Here is a 14118-nt window from a genome sequence, read left to right as displayed (position 1 = left end):
ACCAGAAGACACCATAGGGGCCTTATGAGAGAAGACTGCAGCTGTGTCTGGAAAAGGCTTGCCTTAGTGGGGAACAGATGGAGCAGTCAGGGTGGGAAATTCTGAGAGGGGCCAGCCTTGGAAAGGAGGGTCGTGTCTCAGAATCTGGTATATATTCTGAAATAGCAAGTTACTGGAACAGACACCCTGAAATTAGAGCACTGCTTGGGTCAGTGGTAGCATTTTCTAGGTACTTTTGATATTCCCTTCCTCTTTAACTTTTTATCAATATTGACTAAAGTTTATGAACTGTAAAAAAGGAACACAAAGTCTGAATTTTTTCCTGATTTTTTTAGTTTAAGTATATGGAGAATTTTAAAAGGTACATAAATATAGTCAATCATATCTTTAGTTGTATATTTAAATAATTACCTTTCTTGAAAATAAATTAAGGACTCTTGGAATATTTTAGATATGTTTGTTACCTCTGTATCTAGTTGGCCACACACACACACACACACACACACACACACACACACACACACACACAGTTTTCTCTCTTCTTGTTTCCTGACACAGGAAATAAAAATGCTAAAAATACATTATTTCTTCTTTGGTGTAACTTCTTCCCCTTAAAACTCATAAACTGTGGCAGCCTCCTACTCAGTCTTCCACAGAACAGTTCTGATCCCTTCAAAGGCAGTCTCCAACCTTTGTCATTAAGAGTTCTAAACTATCCCTTTTGCCATGTATTCCTGCTTCACAGTATTCACTTTACTCTGCCTGTCTCAAAAGACTTTTTTCCATTTAGCTAGTACTACTTTCTAGTTTTCCAATATCCCTCCCCATTCCCCATCTCTCCCTTCGAGTCAAGCCGTCTCTTCACTGTTCCCCTTGTCATGCTCCTTTCTGACTGCCCTGGTCCACAGTGTTTCTCCTCTCATCCTCCCCTTCCCTTCCTTTCTCTTTTCTGAACTTCTGTTATACATAATACTTTGCAATATAGCACTTAAGCTTTTGTGTTTATGGGACCAGATTAAATCAGAATCTTCTAGAATTTCACCCCTGATCTTATTTCTTACTATCTTTATAGTAGGTGTTCCATAAAAAAATTATTGAGTGAATGATCAAACAATAGCATCTTCAGAGGTAATGAAGAATCCTTTTAAAGCCAAGATGGACATTTTATTTTGGGAGGGGGTGGTAATAGAGTTTAAAAGTTGGAAGAATTTTTGAATGAATGCAGATAGCTATTTTCTGTACAACAGAATTTTAGGATGAGAGGTCATGAAAAACAGGTAACCTGTGTCCAGTTGTTCTAAAGTGCAAAAGATACATTCTTGATGTCAAGTTTTATCTTCATTTCATTTAACTTACTAGAATTGTGTGAGAGCTGAAAAATTGTCCTTCCTTCTAGCACCCATGCTTAGGTACATAGGTCTTTGGGAAAGGGAGCAATGGGGAGGAGTGAGGTGCAATGGAAGATATATAAAAACATCTAATTATTAGTATCTAAGGAGAGAGGAAAAATAACTAGTAATTATGGCCAAGGAGTCTAGTTTGAACAGCATTCTCAACTAATGCAGTAATTTAACTGATGAGTGACAGAGTGGTGGCATTCAGCTTGTAGTTTTATTTGGCCTTACATTCCACATTCTTTCTCCTGAGGAAATGCCCAAACGTGTAGAATCGAGTGACAGCAAGGCTGTTAAATAATTTGGGATATGAATGTGGTTTTGTTTTACACTCTAGCAGCTAAAAAATCAGTGAAGAAAAGTCTGGATTCTTTTTTTCCCTAAAGAAAATTGAATGACTTCTTTACATTTCTTCTTTGGTATAGCTCTAAATTAAATTTTTAATTTAGGGATTATTTAATTCCTATCCTTTATGTTCATCAAGAATCTAGAAGCATTTTATGACTTTAAAAAAAGATGCAATTCTCTTGAGCTTCTGCCAGTAGCATACAGTGGTGCCAGAATTTATGTGTGGGAAAGTTGATTTCAATGAGGGTAATTTAGCTGAAGTTTAGTCTAAGAAACTAGTGTTTTGCTGCCAAGCAATTATTTGCATTTCTACAAAATGATTTATATTTTTTACCACTGCCGCCTTTGCTTCATAGACTATTTACTTAAGTTATTGTCACTAATGGTATATTTTCTATAAAGGAAACTATATTCTTGTTAAATTTGGTTAACCTCAGCTTTTAAAAAATCTTTTATTTGAGTGCTACTATTAAATGTTGCTTTCTGTTTGAATAAAATCCATAGGAATTGAATCAACAGCTAGAAAAAAGAAAAGAAGTGGAAGAACGTGAAAAAAAGAAAGTAATTGCTGAAGAAAAACACAAGGAATGGGTGCAGAAAAAGAATGAGCAGGTAAGGAGGAAAAAAACGCACACACACACACACACACACACAGACATGTCTTTTGCAAAGTCTTCTCATTACTCCTTTGTACCTAGGTTTTTCATATTTTCTCTTAGATTCTTTCTTCTCTAACCTTGTTTTTTGCTTTTTCTGCCCTCATGGATATTTATCAAGTCTCTGTCTTCTGTCCTTTGCTCCCTGCTCTTCTCCTGTTCCCTCCCTCATGTGGCTTCTTCCACTTGTATCTGGCTGCCCATAGCCATGAAGTCTGTATCTTTGACCTGACCTCCTGGAGTCTTGGATTTACATCTGTTAGGCTGGTAGGCATTTCTGAGCCTGAAAATCTAAAACAACCCATTTTTGTCTCTTCTCTTTTGAATTCTGTATTAGTACTACTGTCATTTCAGTCACCTCTGTCTAATCTGATTTCTTCTGTCATTTGTAATCATCACTCTCCTGTTTGTGATCTCTCCCTGTCTGGTATTATTACTTCTTTCAGCTTATTTATTTCCCCCTACTGGAATGTAAGTTCCATGAGGGCAGAGATTTTTGCCTCTCTTGTTCAGTTTTCCAGCAGCTAGATCAGTACTTGACACACAATGGATGCCCAGAAATATTTGTTGAATGAATTAATCCATCCTCTGTGTTCTTGTGAACTAATCTTGCTGAAAAGTCAGATGTCATTCCCCAATCCCAAATACATTTTTCATGATTCCCCACTGACCTTTGAATAATGTAACAATTCAAGCCTGGTTAAAGACCATCTACTCTGCTCTCTGAGCTGTATCTTCTCCCAGCTGTGGTTCCCCTCATTCTGTGCAGTTCATTCTTAAAGACACTCATTTGGGAGCACATGCAGGATAGTCCTGGCCCATCTCAGAGTATTAGGTTTACTGAAAAGTTTTGAGAGGAAAAATGTTAGTTTTATGTTAAAGCAAGACAGATATTTAATTGAGTAAAACATAAATTTTGTATCATTTTTAAGATACACAGTAGATTTCAAAGAAATCTTGAGCTTTGGATGTGCTCCCCAACACCCTGGGCTATGTGTTCAGGAGAAATTTTGAGAACACTTCTGTCCTGTTTCTCACTTCCTCATTTTTTTATATGGTATTACATCAGCATAGAAGCTTGTCATATCCTCCACGCAACCTTTCCCTTTATTACCCCACTGAAAGCATTTGCTCCATGGAGCATTCCTCATCACATGGTAGAAACTCCTCTGGATCCTCGTTCAATTTATATATTTTTGTCATATACTGCCTTGTATTATATATTTATTTTGTTGCTATTTTGTATTATGCATATGTCTTCACTTCCTTTGTAATTTTAATACTCTTAAGGATAGGAATTATTTTTATATTATGTTTTTATCCATTACAAGATCTAGCACAATGCTTTGTGATATAGTAAGCATTTGTATCTTCATTTCAATTTTAATATATTCTTATATTAGATTACAAAATAGAAATTTAAAAAATACTTATTGTGTTATCAGTTTGTGTTTTATTATGATTTTTACATATTTAGAATGGTACTGCTTTTATTATTATAATCCAATTTGATGAATTCAGTCAAATGTTTTAGTGTGTAGGACAGAATATAAAATTTTTAATTCTAATTCTTTGCCTTAACTATTGTTGAATCTAATGACCAGTGGTATTAATAAAAGTACTTAGTAAATACTTTCAGTAAGTTGAAGATGACATAGCTTTCTTCATCCAGGTGCTGTAAGAAGGAAATTGGCTTAGTCCTGTGTGTGTTACTCACATAAATGTATTTATTCTTTACTTCAGAAGTAAATTATTATTATTAAGTTTGTATCATCCCATAATACAAGAAATAGTTCTTTGTGAATAAATGCCAAAATCAAAATAAGTCTCTGTGATCATTACCAAGCTTTGGTTGATATGTTTTTGAAGTTACAATGATAAAGTAGTTTTACATGTGTGGAATAGTATGCTTTCCCTTCTAAAAGGTTCTCTTATCTTCTAACTCCATTAAGCTTGTTTTAGCATGGCAGCCAAACATAGTTGTTGTTTGTCTAAGAATGTAAGATACTGCTGAGAGACGATACATTCATCTATTTTAATTAGTGGCAGTAGATCTAATGCAATTATTTGAGAAAAAATTTCTTCCTTTAAGAGGGAAAATGGCTTGCCATGACATAAATAAATCACTAACTATTGAAAGCAAGATTCCATAAGGTTGAGAATAGTTAAAAAATGAACCTGGAGATATTAAATTCTGCAAAGTTCTTGTTCATGTTAAGGAATAATTGATTACTCTAATTTTTTTTTCTTTAAGACCTATCAGATTTCTTATTTCAGTGTTTGTTACATTTACCTCTGTTTGTAAAGACTGCTCTCCTGGTTCTTCTCTTCCTGTCTGCCATCTATAGCTTTTTTCTCCTCTGTTTACATTTCATGGTGTGTGGTCCTCCACTGCCTCCAGCTTCATTCACATAATTGTATCTGTGGCATTATTTTCTCTAAGTCATTTTCACTGTGTTCTATCAAAATTCAGACAAAAAGAATTTATGTATCCATTAGCAAAACTAGTTTCTTATAATTTGACTGTAAATACTTAAATCCCTTTCAAATAAATGACTTACCTCCCCTGGTACTCTTTAACATTTGTGTTGCTATACTAATTCATTTTTTAGATTAGTTTTTTTACAGTGTGTTATCACACACTTTGTAAAAGGGCCTTCACCTTCAATGTTTTAAAAAATTATTTACAAATAAAATTATTCTTAATTCTCAAAACAGGAAACTGATTTTTTAATGTAAAAAATAAGTCAGAACAACAAAGCATGTGATTGATAATGTTGTTGTCAGTGCAGTCAACACTTTTATTATGTGCTGGGTACTTTAGAAGGAACCAGAACAGAAATTCAAAAACTGTAACTAGTCAATTGTTTTGTTAGTTTCCTTTAGTTGCAATAAATAAAGGTTCACTCAAGGCAACATCTGACAAAAATAAAGATTTATTGTTGTGCTCTGTGTTGTATAGAACTGGAGCGCCAGAAAATCTGGAGCCTCTTACTGGCTGGCTCCTCTCGCTCAGTACTTCTCTCTGGGTGCCTGCTGTGTTCTCTTTTTGCTAATTAGGCATTCCATTCTCTCTTTAGTTTAATCCTACAGAGAGTCTATCTAATGTTTTAAAATCAGCAACACTGAGACATGATTACACACAATAAAATACACCTATTTTATGTTTGATGAGGTTTGGCAAACATGTACCTGTTTACCACCGCAGTCAAGTTCCCTGGTGCCTCTTTGCATTCAAACCACCTCTCAAACTTGTCCTAGCTCCCAGGCAGTCATCTGCTCTCTGTCCCTGTAGATTAGATTTGTCATTTCTAGAATTTCATGTAAATGTAATTATAGACTGTATATTCTTTTTTGTCGGGCTTCTTTTGTTTTTAAAAGTTCCTGATATTTCATGTCATAAGATTGTTCCTTTTTATTGCTGAATAGTGTTCTATTCTGTGGAATACCACAAATTGTTTACCCATTTACGAGTTAATGGGCAATTGGATTGTTTCCAGTTTGAGGTGTTATGAATAAAATTCTGTGACCACTATGTATAAATTTTTTTGGGAGATTGATTTTCATTTCTCTTGGGTAAATGCCTAGGAACTGAATTGCTGGATTGTATGGTAGGTATGTGTTTAACCTTATAAGAAATTGCAAAACTTTAAAAAAATATTTGTACCGTTTTACATTACCACTATTGCATGAAAGTTCCAATTGTACCACATCCTTGCCAAACTTGATGTTGTCAGTCTATTTCATTTTAAGTCATTCTACTGGGTGAGTAGTGATAGGTCGTTGTTATTTTAGTATTCATTTCCCTGAGATCTAATGATACTTATAGCATCTTTTCATAAGCTTATTGTATTAGTATACTAGGGCTGCCATAATGAAATACCACAGACTGGGTGGCTTAAACAACAGAAATTTATATTCTTAGTTCTGGAGGCTGCAAGTCCAAAATGAAGATGTCAGCAAGGTCTGGTTTCTTCTGAGGCTTCTCTCCTTGGCTGACAGATGGACGCCTCTCCATATTCTTACGTGGCTTTTTCTCTGGCATATGCATCCTTGATGTGTCTTCCTCCTCTTATAAGGACAGCAGACCTATTAGGGCCCTACACTTATGATATTAATTACCTCTTTAAAGGTCCTATCTCCAAACATACATGCTGAGGGTTATGGCTTCAACATATGAATTTGGGGGAGGGGCGCAGTTCAGTCCATAGCACTACAGACCATTTCTACATCTATTTTCTTGTTTTTTTGGGGGTGCTTGTTTTGTTCTACATTTAAATTTCTGCCCATTTTGTGGAAGGATTTGTGTCTTATTAATAAGTTATTAGTTTTTTATATATTCCTTTAAGCCTCATCACATATATGTATGGCAAATATTTCCTTATATGTAATTTTTCTTAATGGTGTTTCTAAAGAGCAGGAGTTTTGTATTTTGATAAAGATTTGTATTTCATTTTTTTCTTTTATAGTTTGTGGTTTTTGTGTTCTATTTAGGAAACATTTGTCTATACCAAGGGTGTAAAAATTTCTCCAGTGTTTTTTTCTAGAACTTTTGTAACTTTAGCTTTTACTTGTATGTATATTTTGATTTAATTTTAATGTATGGTATGAGTTAAAGGGCAAGGTTCACTTTTATCCATATGGATATCCAGTTCTTCTAACATTATTTTTTGAAAAGATAATGTTTCCCCTATTCAGTTACCTTGGTACATTTGTTTAAAATCAATTGACCATATATTTATGGGTGTGTTTCTGTTCTCTTCCATTTCATTGATCTATATCCTATGTCAGTATATACTGGCTTGTTAGTATAGCTTTATGATTCTTGAATTTATACTTCTTCTAATAAGCTAGTGTAAATCCATGGGGTTTTTTTTGGTCTTTCAAAATTTAGTTATTATGCATTTTTCCATATACAATTTAGAATCATCTTATCAATTTTCCTAATCATCCTTGCTTGAATAGTGCCTGACACTATTGGGATTGCGTTAAAATACAGAGATCATTTTGGAGAAAATTTCCATCTTGATATCCAAATTAAATCTATAAGCATGATTTTTCTATTTATGTAGGTTGTCTTAAATTTTGGTAATGTTTTTTAGTTTTTGATGTGCAAGGGTATTATACATCTTTTGTAAAATGTATACCCAAGTATTTCATGTTTTTTATGATAAGAGCAGTTATCTTGCCATATTCCTGGTATTATAATTTCCATATCTGGTTTTGATATCACAGTAATACTGGTCTCTTAACTAAAGCTTTCATGTGTTCCTTTTCCTCTATTTTCTAAAATAATTTGTGTAGTAATTGGTATTATTTTTTCCTTAAATGTATGATACAATCCACCAGTGAAGCTTTCAGTGGCTGGGGTTTTCTTTGTGGAAAAGTTTTAAATTCTGAATGGTTTTTACAAGTAGAGGGTCATTCATATACTGTATTTCTTCTTGAGTCAGTTTTGGAAAGCAATATATTTTAAGAAATCTTGACATTTCACTTATATTGAATTTATAGGCATAATTGTTTTCAACATTGTCTCACTTCAGTATCTGTATGATCTGTAGTGATCTGTCACTTACCATCTCTATGACCTTAGTACAAATTACTTTACCTCGTTGTGCTGTAGTGTCCTCATCTATAAGATGAAATCACAATAGTATTTACCTGATATTGTGGTTATAACAATTAACTGACATAGTATATATGTGTAATTTGTAATGAATAGTAACAGGCAGAGTTAGCACTCAATATATGTTAGCTATTATTATTGAAACAATGTAGCGACTGGATTACCTCTTGTCAGTGGGTCATAGACAAGTCTTATGAGTCAGATAGAGATAGAAAAAGATAAGCTCCTTTTTAATCTTACAGATTTTCAGGCAGCATGAAGTAGTTGAAAATCCAGTACTGTATTAGTGGATATTCAGTTCTCAGAAAAAACTATTCCTTTTTTCAGCTATTGGCTGCCCAAAAAAGGTAAATACGACAACTTGTGGAATGACTTGGGCTTTGATTTTTTTTTTACCCATATTATTATTATTTTTAATTTTTATTTTGCTATCATTAATATACAATCACATGAGCAACATTATGGTTACCAGATTCCCCCCATTATCAAGTCTCCACCACATACCCAATTACAGTCACTGTCCATCAACACAATAAGATGCTATAGAGTCACTACTTGTCTTTGTGCTATTCTGCCTTCCCCGTGCCCCACCTACATTACGTGTGCTAATCGTAATGCCACTTATTCCCCTTCTCCCTCCCTTCCCACCCACCCTCCCCAGTTCCTTTCCCTTGGGCAACTCTTACTCCATTCTTGGGTTCTGTGAGTCTGCTACTGTTTTGTTCCTTCAGTTTTTGCCTTGTTCTTATGCTCCACAGATGAGTGAAATCATTTGGTACTTGTCTTTCTCTGTCTGGCTTATTTCACTGAGGATAATAGCCTCTAGCTCCATCCATGTTGTTGCAAATGGTAGGATTTGTTTTCTTCTTATGGCTGAATAATATTGCATTGTGTATATGTACCACCTCTTTATCCATTAATCTACTCATGGGCACTTAGGTTGCTTCCATTCCTTGGCTATTCTAACTAGTGCTGTGAAAAACATAGGGGTGAATAAGTCTTTGAAAATGGGCTCCTGCATTTTTTTTCTTTTTTTGGTATCATTAATGTAGAATTACATGAGCAACATTATAGTTACTAGACTCCCCCCATTATCAAGTCCCCACTGCATACCCCATTACAGTCACTGTCCATCAGCGTAGTAAGAAGCTATAGAATCACTACTAGTCTTCTCTGTGTTGTGCCCCCCAACTAAATTATGTGTGCTAATCATAATGTCACTTTGTCCCCCTTATCCCTCCCTTCCCACCCATCCTCCCCAGTTCCTTTCCCTTTGGTAACTGTTAGTCCATTCTTGGGTTCTGTGAGTCTGCTGCTGTTTTGTTCCTTCAGTTTTTGCTTTGTTCTTATGCTCCACGGACGAGTGAAATCATTTGGTACTTGTCTTTCTCCACCTAGCTTATTTCACTGAGCATAATACCCTCTAGCTCCATTCATGTTGTTGCAAGTGGTAGGATTTGTTATCTTCTTATGGCTGAATAATAATCCAGTGTGTGTATATACCACATCTTCTTTTTCCATTCATCTACTGATGGACACTTAGGTTGCTTCCATTTCTTGGCTATTGTAAATGTGCTGCAATAAACATAGAGGTGCAAGTCTTTTTCAAACTGGGCTCCTGCATTCTTAGGGTAAATTAGGAGTGGAATTCCTGGGTCAAATGGTATTTCTATTTTTAGTTTTTTGAGCAACCTCCATACTGCTTTCCACAGTGGTTGAATTAATTTACATTCCCACCAGCAGTGTAAGAGGGTTCCCCTTTCTCCACAACCTCGCCAACATTTGTTGTTTGTCTTTTGGATGGTGGCCATCCTAACTGGTGTGAGGTGATATCTCATTGTGATTTTAATTTGCATTTCTCTGATGATTAGCGATGTGGAGCATCTTTTCATGTGCCTGTTGGCCATCTGAATTTCTTCTATGGAGAAGTGTCTGTTCAGATCCTCCACCATATTTTTTTTTTTTTTTTTTTTTTTTTTTTTTTAATAATTATTTTTTATTGAAGGGTAGTTGACACACAGTATTACATTACATGAGTTTCAAGTGTACAACACAGTGGTAGAACATTTATATACATAATTCTAGGTTCCAGCTATCACCCTACCAGGCTGTTACAATATCTTGACTATATTCCTTATGCTATACCTTACATCCCGGTTACTAATTTATTTTACCATTGGAAGTCTGTCCTTTTTTTTTTTTTTTTTTTTTTTTTTTTTTTTTTTTGTGAGGGCATCTCTCATAATTATTGATCAAATGGTTGTTAACGACAATAAAATTCTGTATAGGGGAGTCAATGCTCAATGCACAATCATTATTCCACCCCAAGCCTAATTTTTGTCAGTCTCCAATCTTCTGAGGCATAACAAACAAGTTTTTACATGTAGAACAAATTCTTACATAATGAATAAGTTACATAGTGAACAGTACAAGGGCAGTCATCACAGAAACTTTCGGTTTTGCTCATGCATTATGAACTATAAACAGTCAGTTCAAATATGAATACTCATTTGGTTTTTATACTTGATTTATATGTGGATACCACATTTCTCTCTTTATTATTATTATTTTTAATAAAATGCTGAAGTGGTAGGTAGATACAAGATAAAGGTAGAAAACATAGTTTAGTGTTGTAAGAGAGCACATGTAGATGATCAGGTGTGTGCCTGTAGACTATGTGTTAATCCAAGCTAGACCAGGGCAATAAAACATCCACGTATGCAGAAGATTTCTCTCAGAACGGGGGGGTGAGGTTCTAAGCCTCACCTCTGTTGATCCCCAATTTCTCACCTGATGGCCCCCCTGCGACTGTGCCTGTCTTAGGTTGTTCCTCCCTTGAGGAATCTTACCCGTCTCTGGCTAACCAGTCATCTTCCGGGGCCATACAGGGAAATGTGAAGTTGGTAAGTGAGAGAGAAGCCTTATTGTTTGAAAAAGTTAGCTTTTTACTTCTTTGCATTTTTATGCCCTGTGGCTTCTATGCCCAGCATTTGTCTTGAGGTATCTTTACCACTTGGAAGAATTATGATACTCGGTAAATTTGATATGAGGCACGAATTCTATTTAAGGGTTGTAATTAGGAAGGAAGAAGAAAAGCTATAGAAGTAGCAGGCGGAAGAAAACTTGGGAAGATTGATTATTTCTTTGATATATCTTCTTGTAGAGTAACTTCAGCATGTATAGGTTTTAAGCTACTACTTAAATTGCACACACACATTAACATAATAGGAGTATAGTTACATAACCAAAGCATATCTGTAATTACCAGCCATCTGCAGTGAAACCAAGAAAACCAGTTAGGCACCTTAGGCATTTGTGAAAACTTATCTATGATATGGTGGATATTGTCCAAATGAACTTGAACAGTCTGAGAGAAATCAGACAAATTAAAACAACCCATTCCTGGGGACTGTTCACATGCCATATGTTCTTTTAACAATAAATAGTTTGTAGTTGTAAGACTTTGGAGCGCTACAATTTGCACTTCTCCAAATTCTTGGTTGAGTTCCAACAGTATAGATCCAGTCCAATTTTGTTGTTTTACTATATGCACAGGCCAGCTTAGATATCTCCTTCCTCATTCCCATGGCAGGTCCAGGAACTGGTGGGATGAGTGCATCTACAGCTGTAGCAGTGCGTGGATCTTTGTTGGGGTTTTTTGATGATCATCTTCTGGCATGAGTCTTCCAGAGGGTGCAGATGTTGGAAGTTCTTTTTCATATCGTATCTTAGTTCATTTTCGGGGTAGCCCAATTAGGCTTTGATCCTCTGTATAAACACAAACAGACCCTTTGCCTACACTTTTATATGCCCTTTATACCCTTGTGTAGAACTCGTTGGAGGTTACCACACAGGAACTGCCCTTTTTTTTTTTTTTTTTTTTTTGCTATCACTAATCTACACTTACATGACGAATATTATGTTTACTAGGCTCTCCCCTATACCAGGTCTCCCCTATAAACCCCTTTACAGTCACTGTCCATCAGCATAGCTAAATGTTGTAGAATCACTACTTGCCTTCTCTGTGTTGTACAGCCCTCCCTTTTCTCCTACCCCCCCATGCATGTTAATCTTAATACCCCCCTACTTCACCCCCCCTTATCCCTCCCTACCCACCCATCCTCCCCAGTCCCTTTCCCTTTGGTACCTGTTAGTCCATTCTTGAGTTCTGTGATTCTGCTGCTGTTTTGTTCCTTCAGTTTTTCCTTTGTTCTTATATTCCACAGATAAGTGAAATCATTTGGTATTTCTCTTTCTCCGCTTGGCTTGTTTCACTGAGCATAATACCCTCCAGCTCCATCCATGTTGCTGCAAATGATTGGATTTGCCCTTTTCTTAGAGCTGAGTAGTATTCCATTGTGTATATGTACCACATCTTCTTTATCCATTCATCTATTGATGGACATTTAGGTTGCTTCCAATTCTTGGCTATTGTAAATAGTGCTGCAATAAACATAGGGGTGCATCTGTCTTTCTCAAACTTGATTGCTGCATTCTTAGGGTAAATTCCTAGGAGTGGAATTCCTGGGTCAAATGGTAAGTCTGTTTTGAGCATTTTGATGTACCTCCATACTGCTTTCCACAATGGTTGAACTAACTTACATTCCCACCAGCAGTGTAGGAGGGTTCCCCTTTCTCCACAGCCTCGCCAACATTTGTTGTTGTTTGTCTTTTGGATGGCAGCCATCCTTACTGGTGTGAGGTGATACCTCATTGTAGTTTTAATTTGCATTTCTCTGATAATTAGCGATGTGGAGCATCTTTTCATGTGTCTGTTGGCCATCTGTATTTCTTTTTTGGAGAACTGTCTGTTCAGTTCCTCTGCCCATTTTTTAATTGGGTTATTTGTTTTTTGTTTGTTGAGGCGTGAGAGCTCCTTATATATTCTGGACGTCAAGCCTTTATCGGATGTGTCATTTTCAAATATATTCTCCCATACTGTAGGGATCCTTCTTGTTCTATTGATGGTGTCTTTTGCTGTACAGAAGCTTTTCAGCTTAATATAGTCCCACTTACTCATTTTTGCTGTTGTTTTCCTTGCCCGGGGAGATATGTTCAAGAAGAGGTCACTCATGTTTATGTCTAAGAGGTTTTCGCCTATGTTTTCTTCCAAGAGTTTAATGGTTTCATGGCTTACATTCAGGTCTTTGATCCATTTTGAGTTTACTTTTGTATATGGGGTTAGACAATGGTCCAGTTTCATTCTCCTACATGTAGCTGTCCAGTTTTGCCAGCACCACCTGTTGAAGAGACTGTCATTTCGCCATTGTATGTCCATGGCTCCTTTATCAAATATTAATTGACCATATATGTCTGGGTTAATGTCTGGATTCTCTAGTCTGTTCCATTGGTCTGTGGCTCTGTTCTTGTGCCAGTACCAAATTGTCTTGATTACTATGGCTTTATAGTAGAGCTTGAAATTGGGGAGTGAGATCCCCCCTACTTTATTCTTCTTTCTCAGGATTGCTTTGGCTATTCGGGGTCTTTGGTGTTTCCATATGAATTTTTGAATTATTTGTTCCAGTTCATTGAAGAATGTTGCTGGTAGTTTCATAGGGATTGCATCAAATCTGTATATTGCTTTGGGCAGGATGGCCATTTTAACGATATTAATTCTTCCTAGCCACGAGCATGGGATGAGTTTCCATCTGTTAGTGTCCCCTCTAATTTCTCTTAAGAGTGACTTGTAGTTTTCAGAGTATAAGTCTTTCACTTCTTTGGTTAGGTTTATTCCTAGGTATTTTATTTTTTTTGATGCAATTGTGAATGGAGTTGTTTTCCTGATTTCTCTCTCTGTTGGTTCATTGTTAGTATATAGGAAAGCCACAGATTTCTGTGTGTTGATTTTGTATCCTGCAACTTTGCTGTATTCCGATATCAGTTCTAGTAGTTTTGGGGTGGAGTCTTTAGGGTTTTTTATGTACAGTATCATGTCATCTGCAAATAGTGACAGTTTAACTTCTTCTTTACCAATCTGGATTCCTTGTATTTCTTTATTTTGTCTGATTGCCGTGGCTAGGACCTCCAGTACTATGTTAAATAACAGTGGAGAGAGTGGGCATCCCTGTCTAGTTCCCGATCTCAGAGGAAATGC

At 36.0% G+C, this 14118-nt stretch overlaps 1 protein-coding gene across 5 annotated transcripts in view; it reads left to right on the top strand.

The window, feature by feature from the left end:
• CCDC34 (coiled-coil domain containing 34) overlaps window positions 1-14118 on the top strand; it is an 80234-nt gene that overhangs the window by 8682 nt on the left and 57434 nt on the right. For all 5 annotated transcript variants that reach the window (XR_008999270.1, XR_008999271.1, XM_057507520.1 and 2 more), the window contains exon 3: window positions 2247-2354. Coding sequence is in view for 3 of the 5 variants with exons in the window: in XM_057507520.1 (XP_057363503.1) it covers window positions 2247-2354 (108 nt within the window). In the remaining 2 variants the exon portion in view is untranslated. The remainder of the gene's footprint in view (window positions 1-2246; window positions 2355-14118) is intronic.

This window comes from Manis pentadactyla, chromosome 9 (genome assembly GCF_030020395.1).
Source record: "Manis pentadactyla isolate mManPen7 chromosome 9, mManPen7.hap1, whole genome shotgun sequence".
In the NCBI taxonomy this organism is placed as follows: domain Eukaryota; kingdom Metazoa; phylum Chordata; class Mammalia; order Pholidota; family Manidae; genus Manis; species Manis pentadactyla.
The sequence above is the reverse complement of the archived record's forward strand: the minus strand, read 5'-3'. Positions and strand labels throughout refer to the sequence as shown.